Here is a 12,541-nt window from a genome sequence, read left to right on the forward strand (position 1 = left end):
ATACCAAGTGACATGTTGAAAACAATAAAAACAAGTGTTTATATTATAGCTTTATTCATTTCTGTGTTTAAGTAATAATTTAATGTCTATTAATTGTGTTACTGAGTCATATATATATGTTTTTTCGTTTTTTTTTTCTTTTTTCAATTTGGCAGTTTTGGTCCTCCATAGAGGAGCAGCGATTTTTGTTTTTTTTATTTTATTATTTTTATGCAGATTAAACTGGAGTTGGATCAGGAGGACAAGGATCCAGCATGATAGTGTTTGGGTCGCTCACTGTCACCGCACCATATGACGGTTCAAAGTCCTCGTCTTCAAACCTTTGATAATTTATGTCCGTGTCCTCACCGTCCACCATGGGATCTGGTTTATGCAGGACCTCCCTCCTGTACATCCTGTAGGCCAGGATGAAAATCCCAGCCTCGGTTGCTTGGAACAGGGCGTAGAGCAGGGGAAACATGTACATCCCCCCCATCAGCTGAGGAGGGAAGGCCAGCTTCAGGATAGCCGTACACAGCTGCACATTCTGGCAGCCCGTCTCCAGAGACACAGCCCTGCGACTGTTGGGGGGCAAGTCAAAAAGCACTGCCAGCCCGTAACCTGCAGCGTAACCGCACAGAGGCATCAGCACAGCCACCACGTAGACAGAAGGCGGGATGGTGGAGAGCAGCTCTGGCCCCAGCATTGCTCCAGTAAGGATGAAGAGTAACACCAGGGTGAACAACAAAGACCACAGAGAAGCCTGCAAACACAAGAATTCAGCGTGAGAATTTTTTTTTAAAATATGGCGGCAACTTTCTACAAGACATGATTTTTAAAACCAAAAAATTTCGGTTTTTTTCTTCATTTGAACCATAAAGGCAATATCCAATCTGCGCAACCAATAATAACTAATAACATCACATTTTTATGTTGCTTTATTTATTTATTGTAAACTCCTTTTTAAAAATTGTGTACATATAATAAAAGTTTAAGATAGACTGCTTTCTTTGCACTAAGGGGACAGCATATAATTTCGTTGTGCTTGTGGTGCCCAACATAACTGTGTACTCTAACTGATGAGGCCCTCATGTGTCGCTTTTATCAGAAAGCACAGGGAGGAGCTCTTCCTGATATAGTGCCTCTGATGTCACTCTTCCAGCGGTCAGCCACCCCACTAGTAATAACTGAGACCAAGAAATACGCAATGCGCTTTTGGGCTAAGGCCCCTAACCAAAAGCACTTCGGCTGGAACGAAATGATCGAACGGATGTATAAAAGTTAATTGTTGTCAGATTACCTTTAAAACAATATCCGCCACTCGCGTGTAGCGGTACCTAAGCATAACTCCAAACCCAATGGGGATGAGGGTGCTGCAAAGTGTCAGTATGATGGCCCCAAAGGGCAGGAGGTTAACCACAGGGGTGTTGATCCAGGCTCGACTGTAGATCCAGAGGCAGAGCGGCATCAAAACGAGCGCCAGCAGAGTGGAGGATATGGTCATGATGATGCTGGGAGGAGTAGAGAAAAGAAGGAGTATGGTGGACGTGCAGCACGTACGGTGTTGGATCGTTTGAGGAAAATGTAGCAATGGCTTAAAAAAAAGCATGCAGAACTTAAAAGTTATTCTTAAGTGTTGTTATTTCAGTGCGTTAATGTCAGAATTTGCGCACAAAACACTGTTAACACCAAAACCCACTTCAAGTCATGCTTAGGTGAGTAAGGGGATCTACCTTAGATTCATCTCTCCGTGCACAAGCAGAGACATAATATTTGACAAGTTTCCTCCAGGACAGCAGCCACAGAGGAGCACGGCCATCGCCGCCACATCATCCAAAGAAAAGGCTAGCGCCAAAAGAAAAGCCACTAGTGGCATGATAACAAACTGACACACCAGAGCCAGGAGCACCCCGATGGGTCGGCGGATATGTTCTCCGAGCTGGCTGACCTCCACCGTGCAGCCCAGCCCCAACATAGTGAAGCAAAGTACCAGTCCGACGAACACATTGATGCCGTGACTGAGCGGGGAGTCCCAGAAGGCAGGCATCAGGTGAGAGGTTTCCGTCGGGAGAACGGCCATAAACTCGGCTACAGTCCTGTAACCGCTGCCTTGGAGAAACACGGCACGACCGACCGCTCCTAATCCCTTCATGACACCCTCCTCCGGAGAATCCACTTGCTTTAAAGTAATAAAGTCCACCGAACCAGCACTTTGCGCACTTCCACCCGGCAGACTGGAGTTCTCCATGGCGCAAAAGGAGATCAGAAAATCTCAACCGTCGCCTTGTGCCTGTATTGGCTCGTGCGTAAACGATTCCTCTAGTGACGCACTGTCACTAATAAGAAACTGCGGAAGGTCCAGTAGTCGGGGTATGTGATGGTGCCATGGTACTGATAGTCTAATGAGTCTGAGTGGTGCCACGGATTGTTTCTGGGCTAAACTGCTGGAGGAAAGACAGCACAGGGTCGTAAGTTTAAGCAAGAGTGGCTGGACCAATTAATAACTACCACAATTGCCATTTACACTGAGCTCTGCGCTGTATAGGAAGAAAGACCCCGCAAACTTCAATCTTATTATTACACTCTGACAGTTTGCCATCCTGAAAAATGAGACTCTGTTGAGTGGTTGCTGTTTCGTCTCTCGCGTGTTCTGCAGAAGGATGGAAAAGATCCTTGACATTTATGGGAAATGTAAGTTGCGCTAAGTCAGTTACTTGTTGAGGTTGAGTAAGCAGAGACTGTGTTGATCTTTAAATTATTGCAGCAAACTGTGAAAATCCGCCCGCCCTTTTCTTTCCCCCCCCGTTTTTTTGGTCATGCTGGTCGCATTACGCACGAGTCCTCGCCTCAAACGTTACGTTGCGCATAAGTCTTTTGGTTCAGTAGATTATTATTATTAAAATCAGACTTCAGCGTTTGACCTCAAACAAGAACTTGGGAACTCTGATTAGTGTTTTATAAATACCAACCTGAAAGCATATATATCACAGTGAATTTGTATATATATTGGTCAGATCAGCTGGAATTGAAATAATTCAGTTGCTCCCAAAAGTACTCCTGGTGGAGTCTGATATATTTCTTACGTGATTAAAGCGGGCTCAAGCTCACTCCCACATATATTTTCATTCTTGAATTCAAATAAGGTAGACATGTGTGATTCCTAAACATTAAAAAACATTTTGCTGTGGCGCATTGAGCCTAAAATGCATGATGCCACGGAGCAAACCACACAGTTCCCACACCTCAACCTACAGGACTGAAAAGATTCCCTGGGTGCCAGAAAGCACAGGACACACCCAGAGGTCCTTGGTCTTTAATGGGCAGAGCAGTTACACAATATTACAGCTAATAGGATGAATATTGTTGCTGAATCTGCTTTTTATAAACCTGAAGCCTATATTTATTATTACATTTCAATTCCTGTAATACATAATATTTTTTATGTTGAAATCTTTTATCCATCAATATGACAAAGAAAATCTTTTAACAGAAATCCTAAATATGAGTGAGGTAAAACTTGTACATGGTAAATGGTTTGATCGTTGCTTATTTTAAACCTTTGTTGTGTAGACGGCATAGGCAGCACCGATGAAATATTGTGGTCTGCTGCTGTGACAGTGTGTTCTCCACAATAATGGTTTATCTTATTCAGCATCACTCATATGAACTGTCTTTGTTCTGTGTGTCTGCAGCACACAGGAAATGATCCTGAGTGAATCTAGCACACGAAGATGAGAGTCTGGAAAAAATAAATTCACTCTTCGGAGCTGAAGAGGGGACAGAACAGTCGGTGACTCAGGCTTTCAATCTCCTCCCCTTCCCAGAGAAACACACCATGTCCCCTCCTCAGCAGCAGCGGGTGACTCCAGGTACGTAACGCTGTCTCTGTGCAGAATACATAATGTGTCCCCATCAGCAGCTGGACATAGTGTATGAGACTAAAACAAAAGTACAGTACAAAATGAATAAATACTGTAATTGATTACAGCTGACAAGAGCAAAGAACAGTGCAAGCAAATTGTTTTGTTGTTGTTGTTTGCTTTTTTCTTTTAGAAAATATAAATGTTATAGTAAAGTGAGAGCACACAGAGACAGATTTACATACCCAGAAATAATTTTGACACAATATATGAGTGTACTCTATTAAACCTATTAAAACCATGGAGGAAAAAAAAGAGCCTGTATGAGTGTGACAAGTTGTATAAAATGCTTTGAGTGCTCAGATATTACAGTGCTATATAAGATGTGTTTTTTATGGCAGTTTTAAGTAAAAATCTAAATAAATAACATAAAAATATTCCCTTATGTACCTTCTTCTGGGCCTTTGTGCACACCCTCAGTTCATCCTCTGAAAAACATTACCTGATCTCAATTTCGGGCCCCTTAGTACTGACCACAGTGAACCATCTTCAGATGGCTGCTCCCCGCTGTATAACATGCCATATTGCAGAAGTGGTTTCTTGAACATGATGATGAGTTCACTGCCTCCGCAGTCACTTTATTTATTTTTTAGATACATTAAAGTGTCTGCTCAGTGTACATGTGGTTTAAAAACTGTCCTTAAATGTGTACAAACTCCACGGTGTGCAGCTTGTACACTTTGTGTTTACAAACAGTTTTATAGTTCCAAATTAGCAAAATTGCAAACAAGAAAAAGGAAAAGCTACATGTAAGAATACTTTTGAGCTTTTATTTGAAATGTGACTTTACACAGGGAAACCGAATGTCATGTTTGTGGATATAAAAAAAATTTCAATAACAAAACCTGTCACACAAAAGGTGTGGTATGTCTTTTTGCAACATTCGTCCTACAGCTTCCCACTGAATCTGAGCTTTAACAGAGGCACCTCTCTCTTTAATAAATAGTTTCATTTACAGAGCGAGTAATTAGATATAAATACAAAGGCGCGTTTAAAACATTTTTTAAAAGCAATTATAAATGTGTTGATTCTATTTAAAAAAAACAAACAGGCAACAAGCAAATCAATCAAGCAATCAGATGCAAAATTGCAAACAATGTTGGCAAAACCAAAAACTGGCACCAAGAAAAAAGAAAACATACAAACAAAATTATGTTCAAACTTTAAATTATAGGCACTAGTTTAAGAACACCCACCACATCAATCACCGGTACAGCTTCCCGAACACTGGCATGCCTTTTGATTCATTCTCATAGCATAAGAGGTAAAAGCCAATCAAAACCTAAAATGTATTCAAGACAGATTTTCATCATATTCCTTTTTTTCATGGTATGAATGATACACACTGATACATCTCTTATGGGGATTTGATAAACAATATCAAAGTTTCCTTGTTTTCATTGGCTGAATGGGTGAACAGGGACAAAACAGCTCTTTCAGGCTATTTTTCTCAACATTTTTTTTAAATCAGACATCAGTAAAAACTCAGAGCTAATGTTAACCTGGGGCCAGTTTCACAAAAAGATCTGAGACTCCAGTGTGCGAGGGTCTAAAATGTGCTCTTTGGCTGCCATATTTCTGCAACAGAGTCAATTAGCAGCTCAGGTCCAGTGATAAAAGTCCCAAATGAAAGGGCTTTTAACTTTAAGTGCTTACTTGAAGTGCTGTGTTTCTATTAAAAGCACAATTCAGTAGCTCAGAGTGGATCCCAAATTGAAGCTTGGTCTTGCAGCGGAAAGAGGACTATTATGAACAATTATAAATGAAATGCCTGCTATTGTCTGCAGGTAAGATAAATAAAAGCCCGGGTCACCAATGTGTAATCTAGTCTGAATTTCACAAAAAGAACCACTGACTTTTATCTAAAGGTACTTTTTGTAGTTATCTGCATAATCTAATTATAACTTTCACCAGCAGGGGGCAGCACATTCATGTTTCTGTTCCATTTTTTAAATTTGATAGTTCTCTTTACCCTTCCCTATTTATACAAGAGGCTTCCCTTTTCCCCAAAACACCAGAGCAAATAAGCACGTGTTCCTCCTAATGATTAGTCAGGTTTAGGAAACGTTACGATGAGTCACTGCACCATCTTGTGGTGCAAAATTGTACTGCACAACATAATTCAAAGTACAGAATGGCCCAGATTGAGCTCTTAAACATAATTCAAAGGCAATGTGGACATAAAGTTAGAACGATTGTTTCTTCTTCTTCTGACAGCTTTGGTTCATTTTTATTGTTTTGAACCACTAATAAAAACAAAGATTTACAAAAAAGTACCTTTAGGTCAAAAGCGTCACCATTCTCCAGGGCTAACTTCAAATTATGTATTCACTCAGCGACACTGCTGATAAAATGATGTTCAATTATTTAAAAATAGTCCAGGACAAACTGGTTTATGTCGCCAAGCAGAAAGCTGCTGGGCTGGGGAAAAAAATTGCAGTTCACTGAGTTGCAACTCACTAGAGACTCCTGTTTTAAAATAACCAGCAAGTTCTTTTTTTTATTAGTCAGTTTTATTGTTATCTTTAATTTTATTTAACGTGTTTTGGTATTTTTTGAAATTTTATTTATGTATTTTTTTTTTTGCCGTCTTGGAAAGCACTTTGGTGAACCATGTGTTTTGGTTGGTTTTTTTTGTTTTGGTTTGTTTACGCATAAAGTTGCACAAACAGCTACAGCTTAGTTTTAGTCTCCTGGGGTCTTCCCCCCCACCCCCCCAATTTAACTCGCTAATTTAAACTAAATTAAAATATGGGTGTTGAATCCTGACACATGCACGTGGAGCAGACTGCACATTTGCTAATCAGAGTCATTGAACTGAACCTACCTGCTGTTTGTAGCTTTAGTGCATTTTAAAATTCTAGTGTTGAATTACTCTGTTCCTCCTCTCTGAAGCAGCAGGTATATCTGTGAGCTGTACGAATGCTAGCGTTAGCTGTCAGCTTACCAAAAATCCATCTTTTACACACGGTTTTAGAACTGAGTCGTCTTTGTGAGACTGGCCCCTGTTCTTGAACAGACCACTTTAAGCACTTAAATGGAAAAGTATAATCTTGGCAAAACTGTGGTACGAGTCAGAACTGAGGCTTTGGCTGGGATGTCTTTAATCACCCGGTTTGACACTTTAAAAACAAAAACAAACAAACAAAAAAAGGCTTTGGAAAGTTAGCTTTGCAGTTGAGGTTCAAAACGTACATTTTAAACAACTGAAATTTTAAAACAAAATACTGATATGGATGTTTGGATGTACACTTCTTAAATAATTTTGAATAAATAATTTTCCAAAACAAACTTGTGCATACATTCTGGCTGATTTTACAAAGAGGAAAGATTCTTAAATGTCAAACCCACACAAGAGGTGCTTTCACTGTTTCAAGACATCAACAATTCTCTAACGTTACGGGACAGTTCACCTGCACAGCATCATCATAGAGATCGCTCACCGACATCTGTTAAACACAGAGCATAAAGAGAGAAATGCGTGGAAACATTTCAACCTGAGGGAAGTGAAAGAAGAACAGGGGGGAGGAGGACGAGGAGGAGGAGGGGGAGGGAGGAAAGCTGGGCATGTGGAGATATGGACAGTCTCACGGATGACTGCAGTTGAACCAAAGGCAGGTGACGTGTCCTCTGATGGGGGCGCTGGAGTCGGGCTGGTTTCTTTGGCATCTTCTGGGCTGTCTGCACTACATGCCTGACCCCTCCAGAGCCAGTCCCCACAGAGAGACACAATGAGAGGTCCTCTTTGACACAATGTGGACTCTGTCCTCTCCCTTTTTCTTTTTTAAACTCTTAATCAAATGTATTTTTGGGGGCTTGGTCTTTCTGAACTATAAGAGTTATCTAGGTAGATAAAGTGCCATGTTAAAATATTTCCTCCTTTTATTGATAGTTTTGACTGGAGAGCCCCCTGGTGGCCCGCCTTAGTAACAACCTTCTCTCCAGTTCTCACCGCCGCCGCTGTAAGTCCGCGGACCAGGAAGGGACCTGAAAAGGCAAGCAAGGAAAATGCATTTCTGTAACAGCCAACAATAATAATAAAAATAAAGAGATACAAGACAGAAAACAATTCAAAATAAATATCACAGACACATTAAAGCACTTAAAATAGATAATAAACAAAACAACTGAAAGACATCAGCCAGACTCTGATGGAATCGCATAAAAATATGTTTTAAGGACTGATATAAAGTTGGTCATTAATTCTGCGAGCCTTGCACTCCCAGCCAGGCTGTTCCAAAGTGAATGTCTGCATATTAAACCAATAACAATGAACAGAAAGTGTGATTGTTAGCGCTGTCGCTCTCCAGCAGGAAGGTCCTGGGTTCGAATCCGCCAGCGTTTGTCTGGAGGTACTTGTGCTTCCTCCCACAGGCAAAGAGATGCAGCTTTGGCCACAAGTGTGACTCTAGTGTGTGTGAGTGTACCCCCCTCCTGTCCTATGACAGTGTACCCTCAAACCTGAACTGGATAAGCAGTTAAGAAAATGGATGGATTAACCTTTCCTGGGTGTTAGTTTCAAAGTTAGAAGGTTCTTATTTGGAGGAAGCAAGACTGGCCAACCTTTATAAGAGTGGAATCAATCTGGGAATGGAACCACCACAAAGCAACACACAGAATGCAGAAAGTGAATTATAGAAATTAAAAGACAGGCGATAACAGTAAAACTGCACGAATTTGTAAGAACAGTGGAATCAAAAGACATTAAAAGAGCTAGTGGTGGATGGAGATTCTACAACCACTCACCACTAGCTGGAGCTGCGGCTACACCAGCATTTCTCTCTCTCTTTCTCGGTCAAAGTAAAATAACCAGCCAGCTATTTAAACCTGGAAGGGAAGAATGCTGCTGCTGCTGCTGCTACACTCAGGAAATACAATAAGACTGTCTGTGCAACATTATGTGACAGCAACTAAAAATTTCAGCAACGTTTAATTTACGATTTGATTGTTGAGGAATGTAATTACAGACATTGTCTGTTAGTCTGTTGTGCTCAGCTTTGACTGTTGTCTTGATATTAGACTGGTCAATTTTTAGTAAATTACCAGCCAGAAACATCACTGGTGTACACATAAGAGCGAAAATATATATATATATATATAAGCACAATACGCCTGCCTGGTAACACTTTATAACCTGCTGCATGACTAAGAGTGTAATTCCCCTTTAATTAGATGGAACTTCAATGTATTTTATCTGAAATTACAGTGTAATCATATTTACCTAGCGATACTTAAAGGTAGGCACACTGGAATAAAGGAGGTTAAATTAAAGTATAATTATTTCTTGCTTGCTACCTCTTTATTCTGCTGCAGCTTATTTCAAGTATTTGTAGGTAAATATAGTTACATTGTAATTTAAAATGAATTCCATTGAAATTTCATTTAATTACAGGGGAATTACGCCCTTATTATAAAGTGTTACCGTCCTCTTTAATCAGACAGAGAGGTGCACAATAAGGACAACGTGTCTGTACATACCTGCGCACGGGTTGGGCCAGTTTGCTGCGAGGCAGAGGGATCCCACCGCCTCCTCCTCCTCCTCCTCCTGTAGAAGCACTAGGTCGGGGCAGGCCACTGCGCGGAGGAGCTAGGGAGCGGGTGGGGGTGGAGGTGGCAGAATTGGGGGTAGATGTGGCCTTTACCGGTTGCCGCAAGGCTAGTGGTGATGGGGTGGCAGGAGTCCGTAGTTTACTGGGAGATGGAACTGGAGACGGGCAGAAAAGTCAGGTGTAAGTGGATTATGATGGACTGCTTTCATACACAGTATCTATATAATGAAGTAATGATCAAAACCACGATGGTGTGAGGTTAATTTAAATATGATGCCGGTATAAAAAAATCTGAGACAGTATGCAAGCTTTTACTAACAACATCCATTCCAAATTCACAAACTTCTACATAAGTTCAAAAACATAAATAAATGAACAGAAAGGTTAACTAGCACAGCTGCCGGCTATGATTTTTGATGCATTGACAGAATGAGATGATACAAACACACAGAGCAAACTCTACTAGTAAAAACCAACAACACAACATCGATGCGGCCACGGCGTGGAAACCACAATCACGATATTTAAAAAGGTGGAGGCTCTCAGTGAATACTCACTGAAATCACCTTCTTCTCCAAAGCAACAGGAGAGTGGGACTAGACAAAGACGAAGACAACAGAGACAGGCCTTATTTCAGAGCAGGGAGGGAGGAACGTGCTGACCATGCAGTGTAATGTGGCGTTTTGCTCAAAATGGGCCTTTAGGGCTGACGCCACACATGATAAAGGCAATGAGTCTGTCATCTTATTTGACAGAAATCTATTCAGTTTCCTCTAATTTTTAATTATCTATAAAGAAAAATCCTTTGACTAAATAAAACCCACCTAAATATACAGTAAGAAAAATTATTTAAATTTCAACACCTGACGTAGGAGAGGATTTTCTGCTGGGATAACTAAAACCTCTTCGGGGCCACCTTTAACGATGTTATGTATTTGTTAATGACAACCAAATGTTTTGTTTTAATTGCTTCCTTAGTAATTGCCCTTCTTATTCCTGCTATTTAGTGAAAGCTGCTGGCATCTCTGGGAGGAAGTGCACAACAAAGCGAGATTAATGGGTTAGTGAGCTCTGTCATGAAGTTGACTCTCTGTGTACCTGGCTAGGTCACCATATCTTAGGCTAGGCACATAACCTGGTCTGGAGTAGGTTTGTGTTCAGATCTTCTCTTTAAAAATCATCAGGATGGATTTTCATTGATTTTTTTCACTTAAAGCAAGTACAATACAGATTCTCTAGACTTATATTTCATACAGGCAAGTTGATAGGCTTACTAATATCACAAAAGGAAGCTGTGCAGTAAAGTTACAGCTCGACAAACTGTGTACTGCATGCATTCAGTTGGTCATGGAGAAAATGTAATATTGTATTTATGCTTGGTCCCAATCTGCTGCCAAATCATTTTGTACACTGCTGAGGTTGTAGCTAACGGAGAACACATTAGAAAACTCATCGGCCTGTTTGTTGGCAATTTATCACTGAGAATAGTCAATCAATAACATTTATTTCACTTTGACCTGCCCACAATCTACGGGGATTTTATGAGGCTACAGGACAGCGCTATGCCCAGACATGCAGAGTAATAATGTGTATCATGTTTAAAGTTTCAGGGCTCTAACGTGCAGCACTCATGGCAACATTTAGCAGTAAAATAGATATGTATTGACTTATGTATTCACAAGATTTCACAGGATTTTCAGGAACGTTGTTTCTTTTTCTTATTATATTTTGGGGTTTTTAGATTTTATAGATCTGCATCCAAGAGTGAAAAGATGCTTCGATCCCTTTTTATGCTGAGCCTGAAGCAGAACGCCTGGATTATAAAAACCTCCATCGTGATACCCGCCACCTCTGACTGAGATTTTACGTTGTGTCGAGCCAGCTATCGCAAAGAAAGCCTGGCTATGTTGGACTTGCATCGTAGGAAAGCCATCAGGTGTCTTGTATGTGTGGCATCAAACAGGTAAAGAGCAAGAGAGAAGAAAACTAAACAGTGAATGAAACAGTACACGCTCTCCAGCCTTTGGATTTTTGCCAGTGTCACCTGTGCGTCCATTTATACAAAACAAGTATTTTGAACATCAGGGGCAACTTTCTAACAGCTATCAAGATGACAAATATTATAAATGCACAACGTTTATTTACAACTATTTTTATTATGATCTAACTGTCGAATCATAAAAAAACATAACTGAAGTCTAATTAACTATCAGTTTACTATTTATTAGCAATGGCTATTCTAAGGTGTTACCTACCTGAGACAACACTGACCCTGTCATGCATGATTCTTTACAGAAAGAAAGTATTACCACAACCAAAAGAAAATACACATTCACACATTTCTTACAAGGTTGCAAGATCATCCTCATCTCTGACAACAAACGTACTCCATGGTTACCTCGTATTAAACATCTTGCAAAGAAAGCAACAAAAATAAAAGGCTTAAATTCAGCGTGTGCTCAGCGTTGCTTTACATTCTCAGCCCTTCAAATGACGAGCTGGCAACTTCCCTCACTTTCATTTCCGCTCCATAAACATAACAACCCATCATTACAACTCATCAGTCATCTGTACCTTCAGCTGACTTTTATGTTGTCACAAATTGTTCATTTGTCTGTGTGAGAGAGCAGTCTCACAGCCTTTAGCTGTTACCTCGTAGGGCAGTGGGGCTTTGGAGCTGCTGTTTGGGTTTCAGTGAGGTGCGAGAAGGGGTCAAGTATTTCGGGAGCTGAGGTGCTGCTGGAAAACAGAAACATGTCAGCACTAGACTTCAATCTGTCACAGAATTCATGGAGAAAGAGGGGCTATTTTGGCACTGGAGGCCATTTGAGCCTGAGGTGCAGGTTGAGGACACTAGAGGGCTCTCCAAGCACACACGCTGAGATAGTGAAGGAGGAGCACGACTATCAGAGCAAAGTGCCCTCTGCCTTTGACAGGTTTAACAACCAATCCCAGCACAGACAGAGAAAAGGAGTGTATGGTTTACACATGCTTTACAGGGAAGAGAAGCCAGTGATAGAGGCAGCAGAGGTGCCCATGTCCAGTACAGCCAAAGCTCAGAAAAACACAAACCAGTCACCACAGATAAATGTA

The 12,541-nt window shown here is 40.8% G+C and overlaps 2 protein-coding genes and 1 long non-coding RNA gene across 6 annotated transcripts in view; 1 reads left to right on the forward strand and 2 right to left on the reverse strand.

Annotated features, from left to right (window-relative positions):
• On the reverse strand, nt 1–2,227 carry slc10a4 (solute carrier family 10 member 4). The gene is made up of 3 exons (XM_026158037.1): nt 1,713–2,227; nt 1,280–1,490; nt 1–742 (listed from the first exon to the last, which is right to left on the reverse strand). The coding sequence occupies exons 1-3, from the start codon at nt 2,225–2,227 to the stop codon at nt 218–220; spliced, it is 1,251 nt and encodes a 416-aa protein (XP_026013822.1). The 3' UTR covers nt 1–217.
• The window catches only part of LOC113015777 (uncharacterized), a 14,549-nt gene continuing 2,699 nt past the window's right edge, over nt 692–12,541 (forward strand). Inside the window, exons 1-2 of the long non-coding RNA XR_003271156.1 lie at nt 692–763; nt 3,672–3,848. This is a non-coding gene — a long non-coding RNA (uncharacterized LOC113015777). The remainder of the gene's footprint in view (nt 764–3,671; nt 3,849–12,541) is intronic.
• slain2 (SLAIN motif family, member 2) overlaps nt 6,981–12,541 on the reverse strand; it is a 24,378-nt gene continuing 18,817 nt past the window's right edge. The window contains exons 7-9 of one of the 4 annotated variants that reach the window (XM_026158035.1): nt 10,006–10,044; nt 9,378–9,603; nt 6,981–7,886 (exon numbers count right to left, since the gene is read on the reverse strand). In XM_026158035.1, coding sequence (XP_026013820.1) covers nt 7,823–7,886; nt 9,378–9,603; nt 10,006–10,044 — 329 coding nt within the window. In that variant the 3' untranslated portion in view covers nt 6,981–7,822. Of the gene's footprint in view, nt 7,887–9,377; nt 9,604–10,005; nt 10,045–12,100; nt 12,188–12,541 lie in introns of all 4 variants that reach the window. The other 3 variants (XM_026158034.1, XM_026158033.1, XM_026158036.1) reach the window with 3 other exon arrangements.

Source organism: Astatotilapia calliptera, chromosome 23, assembly GCF_900246225.1.
Source record: "Astatotilapia calliptera chromosome 23, fAstCal1.2, whole genome shotgun sequence".
Taxonomy (NCBI): Eukaryota; Metazoa; Chordata; class Actinopteri; order Cichliformes; family Cichlidae; genus Astatotilapia; species Astatotilapia calliptera.

Coding starts and splice junctions, on each gene's coding strand:
- slc10a4 (XM_026158037.1), bottom strand. CDS start 2,227: ATGGAGAACTCCAGTCTGCCGGGTGGAAGTGCGCAAAGTGCTGGTTCG. Junction 1,491..1,712: donor CACGGAGAGATGAATCTAAG/GTAGATCCCCTT, acceptor TACTCCTCCCAG/CATCATCATGACCATATCCT. Junction 743..1,279: donor TGGCGGATATTGTTTTAAAG/GTAATCTGACAA, acceptor TTGTGTTTGCAG/GCTTCTCTGTGGTCTTTGTT.